Source organism: Conger conger, chromosome 3 (genome assembly GCF_963514075.1).
Source record: "Conger conger chromosome 3, fConCon1.1, whole genome shotgun sequence".
NCBI classification, from domain to species: domain Eukaryota; kingdom Metazoa; phylum Chordata; class Actinopteri; order Anguilliformes; family Congridae; genus Conger; species Conger conger.
The window spans coordinates 67,402,213-67,422,698 of NC_083762.1; the positions used below are offsets into that span (position 1 = coordinate 67,402,213).

At 41.7% G+C, this 20,486-nt stretch overlaps 2 protein-coding genes across 4 annotated transcripts in view; one reads left to right on the forward strand and one right to left on the reverse strand.

Moving 5' to 3' along the window:
* LOC133124037 (stAR-related lipid transfer protein 13-like) overlaps positions 1-10,841 on the forward strand; it is a 43,900-nt gene extending 33,059 nt beyond the window's left edge. For all 3 annotated transcript variants that reach the window (XM_061234867.1, XM_061234869.1, XM_061234868.1), the window contains exons 9-14: positions 753-963; positions 2,201-2,315; positions 3,847-4,068; positions 6,553-6,770; positions 7,646-7,822; positions 8,394-10,841. In XM_061234867.1, coding sequence (XP_061090851.1) covers positions 753-963; positions 2,201-2,315; positions 3,847-4,068; positions 6,553-6,770; positions 7,646-7,822; positions 8,394-8,508 — 1,058 coding nt within the window. In that variant the 3' untranslated portion in view covers positions 8,509-10,841. The remainder of the gene's footprint in view (positions 1-752; positions 964-2,200; positions 2,316-3,846; positions 4,069-6,552; positions 6,771-7,645; positions 7,823-8,393) is intronic.
* Positions 10,842-11,585: 744 nt separating this feature from the next.
* Positions 11,586-20,486, reverse strand: part of LOC133123520 (relaxin receptor 2-like) — a 50,288-nt gene continuing 41,387 nt past the window's right edge. Inside the window, exons 13-19 of the mRNA XM_061233991.1 lie at positions 20,104-20,175; positions 18,145-18,216; positions 17,938-18,009; positions 16,939-17,168; positions 15,963-16,373; positions 15,095-15,310; positions 11,586-12,809 (exon numbers count right to left, since the gene is read on the reverse strand). Of these exons, the coding sequence (XP_061089975.1) occupies positions 12,604-12,809; positions 15,095-15,310; positions 15,963-16,373; positions 16,939-17,168; positions 17,938-18,009; positions 18,145-18,216; positions 20,104-20,175 (1,279 nt within the window). The 3' untranslated portion in view covers positions 11,586-12,603. The remainder of the gene's footprint in view (positions 12,810-15,094; positions 15,311-15,962; positions 16,374-16,938; positions 17,169-17,937; positions 18,010-18,144; positions 18,217-20,103; positions 20,176-20,486) is intronic.

Genomic DNA, 20,486 nt, shown 5'->3' on the forward strand with positions numbered 1-20,486 from the left:
TCTGGGTTCCTGCCGTAAAAACAATAGAGCTGACACTTCCTCAGCTTCCCGTTGCGTGGTGCGGGTTTGGGTCCGCCCCGGGGTAGAGGTCACCCCTTGTTCCCAGGACCGCTTGCGTGCCTGTGTGGCTGGCCCAGCTTCGCCCCAGCCCTCCCTTTAACCACGCCTATCTTAGTTTACACGGTCTCACATCCCTTGTTTTGTCTGTTATAGTAGAACTCTAAAGATAAAAACTTCAGTTACAGACCAATTGGTCGATGGAAGAGGAGCACTGAGAATGAAGACAAGTATTACACCAAAACAAACTTAGTTAAAAAAAACATGGAAAACTATCAAAGTTAGACAAAGGAGTTCTCTCATCCTCCAATCGCCTCACCCCCTCCCTCAATCAAACCCCTTCTTTTTCACCCACACTCTGATCTCATTCTCTTACCCTCTTTCTCCCTCTCTCCCCCAGCCTGACCCTCTCTCTACAGTATATGTGTCTATATGTGTGTCGTTTATGCTTTTAACCTCTCCGTGTCTCACACACACACACGCAGACTCACCCACATGCACACACACATTTTTTTTCTTTCTTTGCCAAGGTTATGTGGGAAAAAAAGTGTTTTTTTATATCTTATTTTTATATCATATTTCCATTATTATTTTTGGTTGACTGGACAATATAATTTGGTATGACTATAGTCTGATTTTACACTTTGGCCTGGTTAATGAAAGGGCTTTTAAAAGTCAAAGTCTCTCTCTCTCAGGGGTTCCTAAGGAGCAGCGGCTGCAGGCTGCCCAAGCTGCGGTCATCCTGCTGCCAGACGAGAGCAGGGAGGTGCTGCAGACACTGCTGTACTTCCTGAGTGACATCGCCTCCGCCCAGGGCAACCAGATGACTGCAGGGAACCTGGCCGTGTGCCTGGCCCCCTCCATCTTCCACCTCAACGTCTCCAAGAAGGAGGGCAGCTCACCCAGGTCAGCTGCGCACTGTCTCTCACTCTCTCACTCTTTCTGCCACTTTCTTTCTTCCGCCTGTCGCTCACCGCTCATTCCCTCTCCCCTGGTCTCTTGTTCTTTTTCTACCCCCCCCTTCCAGTTTCCCCTTCGCTATCCTTCCCTGCTCTGTCTCCCCTGCTCTCTCTCTCCCTCTCTCCCTCTCCCATGTTCTCTCTCCCTCCTCCCTCTCTCTCTCCCTCTCCCATGCTCTCTCTTTCCATTCTCCCTCTCCCCCCCCTTCTCTTTCCCCCTCCCTATCCTTCCCTGCTCTGTCCCTCTCCTTTGCTCTCTCTCTCTCCCTCTCCCCTGCTCTCCCTCCTCTCTCTCTTCCTCTCCCTCCTCTCTCTCTCTCCCTCTCCCCTGCTCTCCCTCCTCTCTCTCTCTTCCTCCCCCTGCTCCCTCTCTCTCTCTCTCTCCGTGCGTGGGTGTGCAGAGGCTGCTTCCTTGTTGTCTTCAGGGAGCTGTTGCAGGATGTGACAGGATGTAACAGGATTGTTGCGGATACAACACCCCACCCCTGTAATAATGGAACCGGGTCCTCTCGGTCCTCCGGCCCTGGTCCGATTACCATCTCGCACGTCACAACAGTTTGGCTGGACGGACTTAGTATGCAAACGCGCTGAGCGCTGAGTGATGTTTTCACTTTTTTATGATTATGAATGATGCATGCCGAGATCATAACAGTTCACGGCTTATTAAGGTTGAAATGTCTTAATTTCAACCTCAAACACCATTCAAGTTTGTCGAATGCTTGGTGTGAACATCCATTCTCCCCAGGGAGTACTCGCCAGTTTACACCTAATTTGAGCTCACTAGGGGTTCCTGCCTGTTCCAGCTCTAGCCTGAGTTCTTCTTCCTAGCCACACAGGCCAGTGCACCGTGCACATACTTACCTCTGCAATTCTCAGACTCAGTGCCTGGTTCTCCTGCTAAATGTGTGTACCTGGTGCTCTTATCTACAGACCACCATCTGTGTTCACACAGCATCAAAGTGCTTGTATGCTGTGCACATTCTCCCCTTGTTAGCGAGCTGTACTGTGCCTTGTCTATTATGAACCTCCCTGTGGATCAAATCACACTCCCGAAGTTCGCCTTCTTTTCTCCATACACTGGCAGGGAATATCAATGTTTCATGCTTAAGCCATTTTTAGATATGGCAGCCCTCCTGTTGGTGTGTGCTTTCTGTTAACTGTTTGCTGTTTGTTTTTCGGGACAGACTGATTCACGGGAGGAGCACAACCAGCAAGCCGGATCACAGGGATCTGAACGAGAACATGGCTGCCACTCACGGTCTGGGTCACATGATCGCGGAGTGCAAGAAACTTTTTCAGGTAGAATACGGCTATGCACAGTCAGTATAGACACGGTACATCTACACATAGTTATTGTTATTATTATTTTCCTTTATCTTAACTGAGAGACACATTGAGAGCTGGTGCCCTCTTTTGCAAGTGTGCCGAATGTACACATAAATCCAACAGCAATTTGAAAGGAAAAGAAGTAGTAAAATTAGTCAAATAAATACATGATTAAGATTCAAATGGAAACCATAAAATAAATTGTAACTTAAAATACATAGTAAAAATATGACTTAAAACATTCTCTTAAAACACTCGCAAGTCAAGGCTAACCAGATTGTTTATCATCACTTTGAATTCATTTACGAATACTAAAGTATTCAGTTTCAATGCGTCTACACAGCACATGTACACACAGTCAGTATTTAGACAGCACATCAACACAATCAGTGTACACACAGCAAGTCTATACATAATACATCTACATCTAATATAAATATTCAGACAGCGCATTTTCACACATAGACAGATAGCATGTTTATTAATAGCATGTCTTTGCATAATACACGTAACTACACAGTGGACATATAAATATACTAAGAAATACAATGTGCGCGTGTGCATAATACATTGGTGTTAGTAGATTTATAGACATTTCTTGGCAATGATTTCTAGGAGAAGATTGTGTTTTGTTCATTTTGCATTTGTGGATTGATGTTACTATCTGTTCCGTGCCTTTTTGTGAACTTTTGTTAATATTAATCTTATACAACGAACGGTTATGCAGCATTAATGAGTCAATCATCGCGCCTGCTCGCCATTCACTCCTAAAGCTATTTTATGATGCATTCATGCATGATACACATAAGCCCATACATCTGCTTCCATGTTTATGAAATGTAATGATGGCTCAAAGCCATGTTCCATAGAGACCCATACTGACATTACCACAATAACTAATCTGTTGATTAGCTTTAATTCAGCCGTTCTTTGTGCTAAAACAAGGAATTAATTTGTATCATATGGGTATTATGTGAGAATGCTAAATTCCTATTTATATTATCGATTGTTTATAAGGGCTGCTTATTGTGAATGGGACCTTGAGGCATCCAACTCGCTCAAGAAGAATCTGAGTCTAATCTGTGCCAGACCTAATTAATCAAGAGCTGTTAGAATAAAAAGTGAATTCATGGGCAATCAGAAGCTAAATGTTACACCATGCCAGGAGGAAATATGCAGGTTTTAGCTTTCTGTTGATCTGCTATTTGCCATTCATGGCAAAGCAATTCTGGAGAGCTCCATACATATTTCCATCTCTCAGTTTAAGCTCATGCTGAGTCATTATGCAATGGAAAAATGCACCATTCTGGCCTTTCAATTGGCTTGATCTGCAAAGGCGATGGTGGCTCAACAGATGTGTGCGATAAAAAATAAACGGACAGAAATGACATCTACATGTGCTCATCGCAGAAGGATAAATTCACTATAAACAAACCACTTTTCTGATTAACTTTTCTGAAAATGAGTTTGACCTTTTTTTCCGTTCTTCCTCTGCCGGCCCCAGATCCCCCACGATATGATGCTGAAGTCCCGGAGCTCGTACCTGGCAGCGGACACCCACCCCCTCCCCCTCCACGGGCTGGGCATCAACCTGAAGGGTGAGCCAGTGGACTACCGGGCCTTCCTGGAGGACAGCGTCCAGTGCCTGCTGAGAGAGATGATGGAGAAGAGCCGTGGCTGGCACAGTGCCACCGCCCCTGACAACACAGAGCTGGCGTACAAGAAGGTAGGGGGGGGTGGCAGGTAGATGGCACAGCTGTCTTTGCGATTCCGACCATGATGTGAGAATAGTACGGATACAGCTGTCCACACCATAGCCTCACTCATTCCGCACAATGCAATGTCATTTACAATACCACTAAACTTAAATGTGTGATTTATCTGTGACAAACAAGGCCTTCAGAATACTTTTATCTGTGACAGTTGCTGAATGGTAATGGTAATTGCAATGGTAAGCTGTTATTTACTTTGTTGAAATAAATGTGTTTTAAGGTTGACGCATCATTTTTTCTACTGACGTATTTTAAAGCAAGAGCATGTGGGCATTTCTAATAATGGGTTTTGGGGAAAACAAATGGAATTTCCTTAAGGCAAATGGAACAGTAACTCAATTTGCTTTAGCACAGCAGAAATTAATCATCTGCTGGGAAAATAAGTAAATATATTAAGAGCTGAGGAAAGGCCTTTCAGATTTCACAAGATTGTGCTTTCCAGAGGGAATTTGCCTCACAGGTCACTGTGACAGAGTTACAAATATGCAAATATGAACCAAAGAAAGGAGACTTACAGATAAAAGTGGAACACAAGCTGAAAAGGTGACCAGAAGTTCAGAAACATTAACCCTTTCTGCTTTCCCCAGTATGAATAAAGCAAAAAATACAAAGGGTGGATGTGCTCTCCTCTGTCTAAAAAATACATGGCTTTTATTAGCATTGACCTTTTCAATAACTAGCCCAAAATTGTACCATGATGGATTATCACGGATGACGGATTATAGCTCTTATTGAAATGCATTTTCTGCATGGCAGATGTTCTTCGTATTGCTGCTCCTGTTTTTACTAAGAGCAAGAGTGGAAGGATTGTAAAAGCATAAGCAGACATAATTAGGAGACCTATTTATTCAGCCCATGTAAGCTCACCGATTTCCTGCAGTATTTGAATAAAACCTGGACCATAATACCATAGCTGCCTCTACTCTATGGCCTTCAAAGCTGTTCCATACAATATTTATATTCCCTGATATAAATGCAAAATTTACCTTCTTTAATTTCCGCCTAAGCCCCCCTTTTCTCCTAACAGATGGGGCCATGCAAAATATTATTTAGTTCACTTTGTTAAAGGCTAATCTATAAATGACAGTATGTCTTTGTTCCAGAATTTGGGTTGGTGTTCATAAGCAGTTGGCAGCTCTGAAAGCAGCTCTGTGGATACAGTAGACATGCTCATTTTGCCTCAGAGAGCATTAGTAACACATTGTATGAATGGTATAACAATTTAAGTGGGTTAATGGAGGTCTGGGGACATTTAATACCAGACAAGATGCGGCGTTCTGGATCAATCTTGCTGTTGAAGCTGAATTAGGTTTTTTCATTGGGTTTATATGAATTGAAAGTTCAGTGAAATGTATGTTGAGCCATACATGGTTCTGGTGTCTGTTCATAATTTAGAAAATAGGACAAGAAGATGTTTTACGCAACAGCTTTTGGAAGTTGAAATCAAACTGAGTTCTGTTTCTGTTTAAATTCTCTTTATTCTTTTTTACATTTGGTATGCTACATGCTTTCATTCCGCAAAAGTACATATATGGTACTATTTATGAATGGCCTCTTCTTGAAATTTGTATTAAATATTGAGATCTCTTACCCACGCAGGAATCGGTAATGAGGTTAAAGTGCTTTAGGTATTGTTTCCCATATTATTTGTTTCGGATTAACTGCAGAGGGCTTTAAAAGTGCTTTAAAGGTGGAATTTAAGAATGTTCTAATTTTACATTAATGTACACGTATAGCGGTCACCATATTAATCAAATAAATGAAAAAGTTATGCTAATCTAAATATGGTAATTTAGACCGAACGGATTATAACAAGATAGAATAGAGTCTACACATCTTGTTATCAGCAAGCAGTTGTCAGTTATCATTTTAGTGAAGGACACTTCCAGGACCATGTCACATTGCAGAATGACTGAGGATGTCTCTGTAATCTTGAAACTGTTCACTTCTAAGCAGCGAGTGGGCTTATTTTTGTGTGTCAGCCGCATCCGCTAGTCAAATCCCTGTCATTGTGTTCTTCCTTCGCTGAATCATTCCCTCAAGTACTTTCTGTCCCACTTTCTGACTTCCCAAATTGTAGGTCTTGGGTGGGAGTGATGTTGGTGATGGGCACATGAAAACAATAGTTTTTTTTAGTTTAGCACAGCACTTTGTTTAATGAACTGTGATAGCTACATTGAGCATCAAGGATGGGAAAAATACACTAAAATTGATCTAGCTATAGTTTAGCCAGGCAGTGCCAACCAAAGTATGTTTATACATGCGGTATTTAAGTAACCAAAGCATAATGCGTTACAATTTAAATACAAAAAACAAAAAACAGTTGATATATTACAGATATATTTAAAGTACTTCTCATTTGCCCCTGCGGGTTTTGACGTGTGCATTTAGGAACCCCCGGCTCACGTCTCTCTTTCCTGTGAAACGTTGCCCTCTAGGTGGGAGACCGGCCCCCTCATCGTCTGTGGAGGGCCTCGACGGAGGTGGAGGCCGGCCCCGGCACTGTGCTGCGCAGAGTTCTGCGTGAGCGTCACCTGTGGGACGACGACCTGCTGCACGGCCGCGTGATCGAGGCCCTGGAGAGCAACACGGAGGTCTTCCACTACGTGACCGACAGCATGGCGCCCCACCCCCGCAGGGACTTCGTGGTCCTGAGGTACGGTGTGGCAGTCCGGCTCCTGGCTCCTAGCAGGCCCGCTCCAAACACTCCTTCTCTCTCTCCCTTACTTTCTGTCAATATTGATCATTTTTGTCAATTCATTAATACGCTCTGTACATCTCTGAATGGCCAGGTCTGGTAATGAATCCTGAGGGCAACCATTGCTATTGAACTTATAGCATTCTGAGCTCAAGAACACCGTTATTGAGCTTTTTCAAGTATTCGGCCATAGGTTCACTTATGGATTACTTTGTGTGTAAGTAGTAGTTAACATATACACATATTGACCGTTTTAGCCTCTTTTGCTAGTATCCAGAGAGACCGCAGGCTCCAGGTCTCACTTGCAGAAGAGCGGTCAATCCCTGGCTAAATAAAGGAGGAATGTCATTTATTACAATTGTATCCCAAGTGAAAAGGAGACTCATAAAGGTGTTGTGATGCAATGTTTCCGAGCTATTACACACCACTGGTGGCATGTAAAGTACTTTAAGTCCGTATTTGCAATACTTTAATTCTGTAAAACCTGGTCAAATTTTGTGCATGTGTATGTTTTCAAATAATGAAGTGCACTGACAAAACCATACACTAGTTTGGCCTTAGGAATATAACAAATTCCACCGTGATTATTATTATTATTATTTTATTTCTAATTATTATTAGAAATAAGGAAAACTGTAAAATCGATTTACTTGAAAGAAGTGAAATCATTTTACGTGAAAAAAGTATTTTGGGACAAGTGTGACAACACTCCCTATCAGCAGAACATGAGCCCTTCTCCTCCCGTCCTCCTCACGGTTGTGTGGCAGACCGAGCGCCCTGTAGCTCTCTTCTGCCTCCTGCTGGTGGTGTAAGGAACGTGCGTGTTTCTGCAGGCGTTGGCGCAGCGACCTGCCGCGGGGAGCCTGTCTGCTGGTGTCCTCGTCCGTGGACCATGATGCAGTGCGGCTGGAGTCGGGGCTGCAGGCGCTGCTGCTCACGTCGCGCTGCCTGATCGAGCCAATCGGACCTGGCCGCTCCCGCCTCACCCACTACTGTCGGGCCGACCTGAGGCAAGTCTCTCCGCAAGCTCCAGCCCAACCTCACCGATAAATCTCATCTCTATCCCGTTTTTAGCTCCTTAACTCACGAGCAAAGTTATATGTGGACCTACTCTACCCTTGAGCATACTGCTGTACTCTTGATACATACTAAGTACATACTGTAAATATCGAAGGATGCTGAAATTTGGCAGCCTGTTGCCTCGTGGTTGAGGTACATAACTGGGACCGGGTAGGTTGGTGCTTTAAGCCCCAGTGTAGCCACGATAAGATCCGCACAGCTGTTGGGCCCTTAAGCAAGGCCCTTAACCCCCACATTGCTCCAGCTCATTGTGTTTTGAGGATCCCAAAACCTGCTTGTAAACTGCAGTACTAGGGCCTGTGTTTGATTGTTTTGCATGAATTACACGCACATCAGTTTTAATAAGCTTCCCCCATCTGCTGCTGTTTCTCATAATGCTCATCCATCATCATCGTGTGAGTCCGTAGAGTCAAGAGCAACATCAAGTGAGAAATCGCTGGCAGCAGCGATAAGTTCCTGCTGGTAATTAATGTGTCTCTCCCTCCCTCTCTCTCTGTCCAGGGGTCGTTCTCCCGAGTGGTATAATAAGGTGTTTGGACACCTCTGTGCAGTGGAGGTTGCTAGGATACGGGATTCCTTCCCGGTCTTCAGCCGGGGCCCTGAGGTGAGACTGTAGAGCTCTTGTCAGTCCGAGCTCAGGCTTGCACAGGCTCTGCTGTCACAACCCGAGCGAGGGTGTGAATTTAGCACTGCGGCAGTGAACATGCGCCCGACTTGGCTGAACGACTAAGGCCTGGAGGTGCGCATGGCCGACGTGCCAAGTCTCAGCGGTAATACAACCCCCCCCGTGAGAGAAAAGTTCCCTCACACTCCCAAGAACTTTGATGAGAATTTGGCTTTGTGTGGTGTTTTGGCGGGACCCGTGGGCGGACATGTCTGCGGGTTTGTAAAGTGGAGAGTGGAGAGTCGAAAAAGCATGTGAAGGAAGGACGTAAGGACTGTGTAGAAGGTTGAGGATACGAACGTGGAAAGAAATGGCGTTTTTAATGCGCCGGTCCTAAAATGGAGGATGATGGAGGGACTGGGCTGGGTGAGGGGGATTATGGGAAGACTGGGTGGAACACAGGGGGAGAGGGCTGGAGCCTGCTCTCATAATGCACCTCAATGTGAGAGTGCTGATCAAGTATCTCTTTTTCTCTCGCTCATGGACACAGCTAGGATATGGACAGGTGGATTCTGGGTTTATATTTATACATAAATCATCGTAGGGTTGTTGATGTAGGATCAATTACGCCTCTTTGCTCTGGGATAAGGTTGAATAAAAATGGATAAGGTTAGGTAATGGACAGGGCAGAAATGATCAGATTGTTTTGTACATAATTTCTACATAAAAAGTGGCTTCTGTTTCTGTGTAATGTATACATGTCATTAATAAATAATATGTATATTCACAGTAAGAAAAGCTTAAAAAAGAAAAACAATGTACTAATGGATTGTCTATTTGCGCGTATATATTTTTGATTGAGGATACAACTTGAAAGAGGTTTTCCTATGGTCATCCATTCCATCAGAAGCCACTCCTTAGTGTAAAAGGAAACTGCCTTTTACGTTTTGGTTCTGCAAATTAAATTCATGTTTTCAGATCATCTTTCATTTGTCATGTGGAAGCAAATTCCCCTGAGCTGGCTAATAATGTCAGAATAGGAACGCAGTCCCATGAATGAAGTCTGGTTGTACACTGAATTCTACATTGCAGTGTATGTGTGATGTTTCCATTACTTGAATTGCACATTTGTACTATACAGTCTTACAAGAATCAGGGTTTAAGATGGTGCTTCCTAACTCAGTTCATATCTAAACTGCCATCTTGATTTTTATAAAGAATGAAAAATGGCTGCAGTCATCACAGATAGCAGGTAGTCAGACTTATTTTTTCTACTTGCTGCTGCATACATGTCTTTCATGTTGAGCTGCACTGCCAACACACAAAAAGGAAAATATATGTTTTATAATAAATGTTATTGTTTTGACTTGAGTAATGTATGAGTTGTAGCTCATATTAAGTTGTTTATTTTCTGTTAACTCTGTTTCAGGCAGTGGAGGTCACTATGGTATATGATAGTAGAAGTCATAAGTAAATACATACATGCACACACACACACACACACACACACACACACACACACACACACACACACACACACACACACACACATACACACACACACACACACACACACACACACACACACATACATAAAAGGCCCCTCACATGTCCCTCAGTTCTTCACTGAGAAAGGAGCCATGGAATCTGGCTTAATGTTGCCATTGTTCACTGAATATTTTAACAGTCCCAACTGGAAATTGCGTCATACTATCAACTGTATATTAGTTTCATCCAATTAATATTCACGTTCACCTTGATTTACATTGTTTTTATCGTAAAATGCAGTACTCTCTACAGCTTATATACTGTATGTGGCAAATGTTCTTGTGTAAGGTCACTACATAGCCTATACACTAGATGATTTATAGCATAATGAATGGTTTAAATATAGTACATAATTTATTCAAGGGCAAGGATTAAAGGAAACCACAGTGCCTGGCCTCTGATACTTTTTCCTTTTTTTCTCTTTCACTCCAAATCAGCCAGCTACCCTGGAGTGATCTTTAAACTGACAAGATTAAGCAATTTTACAGGCACTAACTAGGACGGAAAAACATGATTTGTATGATTATTTATTAACATGATAATTGTATGGTTTATGCCATATCAAAATGTTTGTAACCCGATCAGATATATTGCATCTTGCACAACTGATTGAATCTTTTTTATGATGATGGTGATGATGATGATGATGATGATTATTATTATTATTATTATTATTATTATTTAAACAATGTATGTTGTGTCCCTTGTACTAAATTCGTTTTTGGCTACCTGTATGAATTATATTGAGGTGGATGTATATGCACACAGTAACAAAAACAATAAACAATTAAAACCCTTGTGTGTGTATGTGTGTGTATATGTGTGTGTGTGTGCGCATGCATGTGTGTGTGTGTTGCCAGCACAACTACAATGAGATCAAAGGCTATACATGGAAGAAACTGAACATAACATATTCCAGGATTTGCATTTTCATTTTGGAATGCCCAGTTGCATTTTTTTGGCATTTCACATTAATGCAACAGCTTTGCTTGTACTCCTTCTCAAATGCCATTCCAAATCCATCATGTCTAACAATTTATTCACTGATTGGATTTCCCTAGAAAATTGCAGTGATTGGTATCGATTCAATAAAAAAAGAGATGAGATGCGCTTGATAATTTGATGAAGAAAAAAATGATGATGATGAAATCGATTATTTTTAATGACTGTGCGTCAGGACTATTGATGAGAAGACTGCACCAGCATCGTATTGCTAAAAGGCAGAATTTCAGGCTTAAAAAGCTGCTGAACACATTAAAATATGGGCTGAAGTCACTTGTCGTGCAAAATCAGCTTCACAGAAAACCTGAAAGTCAGTTTGCCAAGATTGAAAATTATGTTCATGACATCAGCAGGATACAATTTACACATTCATAAATAGCTTTGATCTCACCATAATGCCCTTTGTAATTGAATGCACAAAATAGATGTGGCCAAAATGTAAATGCAGTGTGAGATACCAATACAGCCACACAGTGCACCCCTCTCCAGTAACAGAAACAATATAAACTTTTATAAACATTTATTTATTGATGCATTTCTCTCTTGGAAAGTCACATTATGAGTGCCCAGTAATATACACAGAAATGATATTGATGGAATGAACAGTACCCTTAATCACGCTCACCCCATGGATATTTACTCTGCCGGTATCTTTCTGCATTAAACACAAAGAAAACACATCTGAACATTCGTTCTGGCAATTTCCGCAACTGGCACAGCAGTCACTGAAAAAGCAGCAGGACAAATCTTACTGGAGCTCTGTGTGGTCATTCATCTCAAAAGCACCCCTAATGCTGAAAATACGTGCCCTCCAGGACATTTACATAAAGAACACAGATTTTTCCCCATAAGAAAATATGTTTTTAATGTTTTCACAATTTCAGGATCCTCACCTCAATGGTATTAAATATTTTTTCCCTTTTAGTATTTCTTAAAATGATGTCATAAATTCTCAAAATATGTCATATTACAATGAACTGAAATCGATAAAAGCATTACGTGTATATTATCCTCTTTAAAGAAATGATGTTACTTGTTCAACCTTGTTCAGCCATTTTAGCGCTTTACACATGACAGTTGTGAGTAAGGCATGGAACGGACAGGGCACGAGAGCGCACATCAGGTAATCACAACAAAACAAACACAAGCACAGCACATGCTGCTGCAGTCTACACCCCTTGACCAGACCACCTCTCATCTCCAGCTCTGACTGGAACTTTCTAGAATGAGGGGCCCAGTCGGGAGGTGAGCTGGCTTCGTACGCTGACAGCACTGTGCAATCTTGCTGACCTTTGTCGCAGCACGAGTCAGTCAGCAGAAAGCAGCAGAATCCAGTTCTCTCACCCAATGCCTGAGAAATTGCGACCTTAAAGCACACTGAATACCACTCGTATTCCCCCCACCTGTGCCTGCTGTCTCTCCGCAGGGCAGGTACGCACAGGAGCTGAGCAGTGCGTGTATATGTGTGTGTGTGTGTGTGTGTGTGTGCGCGCGCGGACCATGGAAACACTCATTTCCCCCATCCTGTGACTAGGGGGTGGTGGTGGTGTGCGTTGTTCACGATGACCTTGTGACAGTGGTGCTGTGCTTGTAGATCATGCCGATGTCGTGAGAGGTCTCCTTCATCGCCAGCTGCTGCCACTTCATCTGGAGACAGAGTTTGAGGCGCCCCCTGAAGGACGTGGTCGTCATGGTGTACAGGATAGGATTCAAGGCGCTGTTTATGGGCAGGATGAAGATGACCACCCATAGTATGATGGTACCTGGAGACCAAGAACAAGTCAGGACAAGTGAGGGGATGATAGGGTGGGGTATGGTGGGGGATGGGGAGTGGGTAGTCGGATTGAGGGTATATGTTTGGGATGGTGGTGGGAGAATGCATCACTTTGGCACAGCTGAAGACAGCATGATCTTTCATAATGATTTGCTGTTTAACTGATGCTTTTATCCAAAGCATTTAGTTACAGTGATCCATTTTGTAATAATGGAATTATCAACAGTAACAAATTTGAATTCCTAATTTTCCACTAAGTGGAGTTTTCAAGTCGTCAGGCAATCAGGGCACAGGGAAGGACATCTGAAGCACATGAACTATCTCCACTCTGCAGAGACACTGATAGGCTGGGGGGGCATGGACCTTTTCATTTCTGCCAAACTAGTTTTATTACTTTATTTTCCAGAAATGTGAACTACCTGTTAGACCCTATCCACCCTGTCGTTTTCTTCTCTGTATCCAGGGAACCAATACAAGCCATTTAAGGTTCCCCTTTTATTGCTTGTCAGTCACCGGACAGATATTGGGAAGACAGATCTCTAACTGGGGCTTTTGCCCAAGGTGTTTCTGCTGTCTGGAGGTCAGTCACACTATTAGGTGAGCCAGTTCCACGGCACAAACTGACTATTTTGGGAAACCCAGTGTGAAAGTACATTTGCTCCATGCCAAATTGAGTCAGACAAGAGTGCACAAGTCTGTCTAAGGTACTCAATCTAAGGAGACAGTTTACCTTATCTATTTATGAGTGACTTGCATTTTTAAATTGGGTCAGGAAACCAACCATTGGTGGCCCCCAACAACCACATGTCCTTGTACTCAGGGAGTAAGAGCAGTTGTCTGGCAGTCGGAGGGTTGCCGGTTCAATCCCCTGCCCGGCTGTGTCGAAGTGTCCCTGAGCAAGACACTTAACTCCCAAATGCTCCTGACGAGCTGGTCGGTGCCTTGCATGGCAGCCAATTGCCTTTGGTGTGTGAGTGTGTGTATGAATCAATTGTACAGCGCTTTGGATAAAGGCGCTATATAAATACCAACCATTTACCATGTTCTCATACTCAACCAATCATGAAAATCACTTGATGTTTTCATACTCAACCAATCACATGCCCATATTACTAATGTAGGACTTTTTTAAAGTGACTGTAAAGGTAAATCTGTGAATGACTGCAAACTGCATTGAATGGCGTTATTATGGTATGTATTAAGTATCAGCAAAATTAGAGAAATGAAATGCACAGCAAAATTTATATATCAGTCTAAACATTTCCATCTATTCCTATGTAGGGACTGAATGGGTGGAATACATTGCATATCTCCTCCCATAATTTCATGAGATTTGTATGTAGACTTTTTATAGTTTTTTATAGCTGTCTCCTCATAACAATAATGTCTAGGGTTCAGATCCCAACCGTGGTGCCTTTTGGTGTCATAGCTATTGCTAGCTTGCTTTTTTTCAGCTCTTAATCCCTCTATGAGCTTATCCCTCTCCCACTCTCCCTCCTTCTCCAATAAAATGTCCTTGTAGGTCGTACATTTTGGGAGGAGGGAGGTGGGGTGGTGAAGCAGTCCAGACTGCACCCATGCAATCCTGACATTGCGTTCAATACAGAATTTATGTCTGAATTGAAATGTGCGAAAACTGTATTATAGTTATTTCCATGACTTTTAATAGACATTTGACAGATGTGTAATGGATACATCCCTCTGTGATAATTTATGGTTACTTCAAAAACTTCCAGCCACTTCAATCAATTTAAGCGGAAAGTCAGACCTCTCAGGTGCTGCTGATTGGCTGCGCTGCTCTCAGCACGCTACGCTTGCCGCGGCTCACAGAATTGCGCTAATCCTTCACCTCCCCAGCATCCACCTGCGGTTTTGATCTGCTTCTGGGTACTGGGGGTGTTTCGCTATTTCTCCCGTTTAATAGGGGAGATGTATTGTGCTTCCTGATCAGTAGGTAGTGCACGTGGGCATGCGCACAGAAGTATGTAAAGCAGATTCATTCAGTGCCAAAACAAAATAATTGCACAGCGTATTCATTATATATTTCATCAAAAATACGTGAGTAGCCCTGAAATTTAATTAGCTGCAATGACATGACATGAATATTTCCTTGATAAAAGTATGAGGTAATAGCTTACACAACCCACAGTCATTTCAAAGGCAAGCACCCCCAGAGCAATTATATATGAAAACTCATACGGGTTGAGACTGACATATTATTTTCTTGTGGAGATTCCCTTAGTTGCTGTAGTGCTTGTGGAAGGGTGTAGTTACCTGTGATCTCCACCTGTAAGAGCGACAGGATTTTGAGTAGAAATATGGGCATCCAGCAAAGGGCATCCGTGAACACGATGAAGAAGAAGCGCTTCGCGATGGTGACCTCTTGATCGAAGGCGCTTTGGCGTGCTGTTTTGGCACCGGTTTTGCGTACGGATAAGAACATGCTGGTGTAGGAGAAGACAATCATCACGAAAGCAAAGAGGTTCAAACCTGAAAAACAAACAAAATAAATGTAATAACAAACATATTGTAGCAAGTCCATCGCAGGACACACACAACACTCACGCACACACTCAATTTAGACTCAACCAGACAGTCATCTGAGATTTAATAAAATATTCTTTAATGCTCATAACCTTTTCAATCATGATTTAATAAAAATATCATACTTCATAAAATCTTCACACATTCAAGATTTACAACCTCAGAATTGCAAATACTTTCAAAACCCCAAGGTTACATGATGAATCTTTCAGATTTCAAGGTTCCTTCAGTTTAGAGTGCAATATCCAGCTATCTTCAAGGCCAATTTAACCCAAAACATGAAAAACCCATTGCAATATACATTTTCATGGTTTCCTTGTGTTCAGAGCATGAATGGTGATCAATATTGCCTGGGATGTTTAAACAGGGCACCAGGTCATCATAGGCAGCCATTCAAAGAGGAGATTATTGTAAATGGAGCAGATGGAATCAGACCCTTAATGGCATGCATTGACGCTTGTTGGTATCTAATCAAAATCATATCATTTAAGTGGCCAACTAATCATAGCAATCTAAAGTGATCTAAAGCATTTCTAATATTACACCCAGGCCTAGAACCTACACACACACACGTTTTGCCACTTTGCCTTAGCCCTACCGAGGAATATCCCGGTGGAGTAGCAGCGTGCTCCCGGCTTCTCTGCGAGGTCAGAGTGGAGGGGGAAGCAGACTCCGTTTCGGCCGTAGTAGTTCCCGAACGTCTGTTTGTCCCAGAAGGGGATGACTGCGATGATGAAGCCCAGCACCCAGATGCACACCAGCGTGGTTAGGGTCTGTTTGCGGCCCGCCCGGTAGTTGTGAAAGGGGAAGACAATGCACACATACTTCTCCAGGGTCATGTAGGTCAACAGCATGACCGACACTTCAGTGGAGAGCATTGCAAGGGAACCGATCAACTGGCAGGACAGGCTCTCCATCCATATCTGGGCATGGCGGTTGTACTCGCCACAGTACTTGATGTCAAAGGCCCCGATGAAGAACAGGTACACCCCCATCAGACAGTCAGCACCTGGTGGCCATACACATCAGAGAAAGACGAAACGTGTAGCTTTAAATTCAAATCAGGAATTTGACAAATCCAACTAATTAATGAACAAATAATGAATAAAACACATTTCTCTGGTGATTAAACTAGGATGCACATTACATAATAATATGAAAGAGTAAAAGTGGTCACAGAGAGGCTTCTTGAGTAATTAGCTGCATTCTGAAGGCAGATGCTATATGGCTGCATGCCAGTGTTATTTTCTCTTGCTCTCCAATACCTAAGTTTGTTTGGAGACTTTTGTCTTTTGTCTACTGAATTAAGACAAAAGAACACAGGCTGTGTTTGTTTTCACAGATACTCTGTCAGCATCAATAAAAAGGTAAATGAATGCCTCATTATCTCACTTCAACTGGTGTCTTGTGTCTGAACTGGTTGCTCATTTTAAGGTAAAAAAGAAGCCAGCCAAAACTACGGCTTTCTAGGGGCAAGAGAGAATAGCGACAAATTAAGCCTAGTCCTAGACTAAGTTAAACCCATATTGCCTCACTCATACAGTATCCAGGACTCAGTTAACCACATGACTCACAGCACAGAGACTTTATTGACATGGTGTGGTGCCGGTTGTCTGAGGCCAAGCAGGAGCGCAGGCAGATGACGAAAACGTTGCCGAAGCAGATGACGAAGGCCACCACCCAGACGAAGACACGCAGGATGATGTTGGCCAGCAGGTTCTCAAAGGAGGAGATGCCGTCCGTGTTGGGCTTGCAGCTCCGCACATTTGGCGAGTAGCCACAGTACTCAAACTTCTTAAAGTATCTGTGGAACACATGAGGACAGAGCTATTGATTAGCCACAGTACTCAAACTTCTTAAAGTATCTGTGGAACACATGAGGACAGAGCTATTGATTAGCCACAGTACTCAAACTTCTTAAAGTATCTGTGGAACACATGAGGACAGAACTATTGATTAGCCACATCATATCTGAACACATAAGGGCAAACAAAAAAAATTTCTAACACAAACTAAACAGTACTCAGTCAGACCTCACGACTGAGTGACAGTGACAGATCTGGAACTAGGCAAAATGTTATCGTAAATGTCACACCTTGTAGGTTTGAAAAATGTGCAATAAGCGGGAGTTTTTAATGATATTTCTCCCTTCACCTTCATTCTAGAAACTCTTTTCTTCTTTGACACTGAGCTCTGTACATGACCAAACATATGCGTGTGTTACACCAGGCAGGACTCCAAAATATAATTTTCTGTGACAATAATGTCAGAGGGGATGTTATCATTCGGTTTTATAAACCCTATCACTCAGTATTCTGATTTATTTTACTGGAGGTGACACAGTGGCAACTGCAAAGTAATGCAGCTATACAACTGGATAATTTGTAAAACAAAATATACAGTATATACTGTACTGTATTTATTTTGCCTGAGATAAGGGTGATTGCCAAGCAACTAAACAGGTGAAAATAAATGTATGCATAATAAATGACACAAATAAATAAATCACAATAAAACACTCATATTCATCCACACTCCACAATCCATATGCCTTTGACAATGTCCAGACTTACATGTGAGAAAGGTTGCTGAGTGATCTGAACATCCGAATGCTAATATTTGGGATTTCAACTCCCTCCATCCCCCTGAAAAGAAATGGAAATAATGAATTTGTTCCCTTCATTCCCAACACTTTCACTACATATTCCCTCTCTGCCACATCCTCCGTATTATTTTATGGTTAACAAAGCAAGATCACGTGGGTAGAAGACAGCACTCACAATGACTGAAGATTGATGAAACTGTCAAACTGGTCTTCATAAAGATGAGTCAGAGGGTTGTTTGAAATATTCCTGAGAAATATTAAAACAACCCATTTGCAACTTGACAGCAAACCTTCCTGGATAATCTGCAACACTCGTACAACACTCGTACACACACAAGCACACACACACACACATATACAAACAATCACTCATGCTTAATTCTTAATGAGTAATCAGTCATTTGGGTAATGGTTTACAATTTGTTCTTACATCTTATACATTGCTTATTTTTTGTGAATTTCAGTGAGTGAACAGTGATGAAATGAAGCCTCCAGTACAGTAAGTCATTTCCAAAGAGGCAATTGCTTAAATTGTTCCCAAAAAGGTAAGAAGAAAACAGCACATACAGATGAGAACAAGTCATTAATTCCATAAGATCATCCCTGTCTTGAGCGAGCTGTTCACTGTGCCCCATCCTTATTCTATTAAGCTGGGCACAAATTATTATATTTCATGCGGTCATGGAAGAACAACGTGTTAGGAATCCAAAAATTGCAGAAATTATTGCAAGCCTGTTTTAGAATGCAGCTATAACTAGGCATTTTGATATAATATTACAGATAACTGAGATGGAAATGAGAATAAAATGATTCATATAGAATTTAATGCGCTTGTCTTTTGAAAACTCAAGTCAGACGCCTATCTACTGAATTGAAGGCAATTATGTAAAACAGGACGGATGTAATCTATCAACGTCAGTGTCTTGAAATACATATGCATGCACAAAGGAAATACCGTTCACTTCAAAATATTAAGAATCCACATTGTTTAAGAAATATATAAGTATGAGGAAAGTCAGCAAGATTTACTTTGAAAACATTAATAATCTACTGTATGCTGTGGATTATAAATGCTCAAGGATTTCCAGCCATATTACAAAGCCATTCAAAAAATCTTTCTATGCTGGCCTCTGTTGTCACTTGGTCTTGTACACATAAACCTTTTCTTTACTTTCTTTAGTCAACAGGAAATCCAACACATTCAACACACTGTCCTTTAATGTCAATGTCTTCAACAATGTCCTGAGAATAGCTAAAAAAAAAAGGCAAAAATTTCTACATCTACAAGAACAAGGATATAATCACATATTTATTTTCTCTGTTATATTAAATTGAGCACTTGCCAAAATGAACAAAAATATTTTTTAAAGGCAAGCTGAAATCAAAATGAACATTTTCTTCAATTTAGTAAATTTCTCATAACCATGCAAACACGTATGTATACACTCCAAAAATGTATAATATTGTAATACATACATACATGTATTTTCATGGCAATTTCTTTCCACCACTTCATGGAAAACAAGATTTTACATCATCATGTACCAGTAGACATGTACACTCAATGAGCACTTTATTACGTAGACCAGTATACCAGCTAGTTAATGCAAATATTTAATCAGCCAATTACGTGGCAGCAACGAAATTCATAACACCTCGCTCTTCAAAAATACCCCCCAAGGACCCATTTCACTTGCGTATACGTCATATACCGGAAGCTAGTGCTGCTCCAACTTTCGTTTCAGCTTGCCTTTAATAAAAGCTGAAAATCTGCATTTTAACATGGCAATTTATTGATTACAAATCTAAAATGATGGAGTGCAAAGTCATATTAAGCAGCCCAAGTCAACTGGAGACCCTGAATTGCCCATGGGGTGGAGAATGGGGGTATATACATACTGTGCAAGGAATGAAATCCTGCACAATATGCACTTAATCTACTGCAGTAAACAATATACTCAGTGAAAGCTGTGAAGGCTTCTTTCTGAATTCTACAAGCAATCCATTCTCAGCCTCTGATCTAATTTCACATAATTTCAGCCATCACAAATATATCAATCAACACCCACGCAAAACACAAATCTGACTGTTGGTGTGAAGATAGAGTTCATGAAAACAGTAAAGTCATACTTACAGCTGCTTTAAGCTTTGCAGATTTCGAAATAGAGACGGGGGAAGTTCCAGTATTCTGTTTACCGACAGGTCCCTGTAATCAGGACTGAATTACCTTACATTTCAAACTGAAATGTTTTTGAATTGAACTTGCCATCTGTTATTATTATCAAGCAAGATGGTAATTCAACAAATATTACATTGCTCTTGTAAATGTAAGTTAAATCATGTAAAGCTTTTATATTTGAAACTGTGCACAGCGAAAACATGCAAACAATTTTATAGTTAAATCATTGTAACATTTCAAAATGCACTGTGATCAATCCAGGCACAAACAAGAATACAGTATATTGGTTTGGTCTCCAAATTAATATTGCAAATGTATTTGCAAGAGTAAGGAACCTG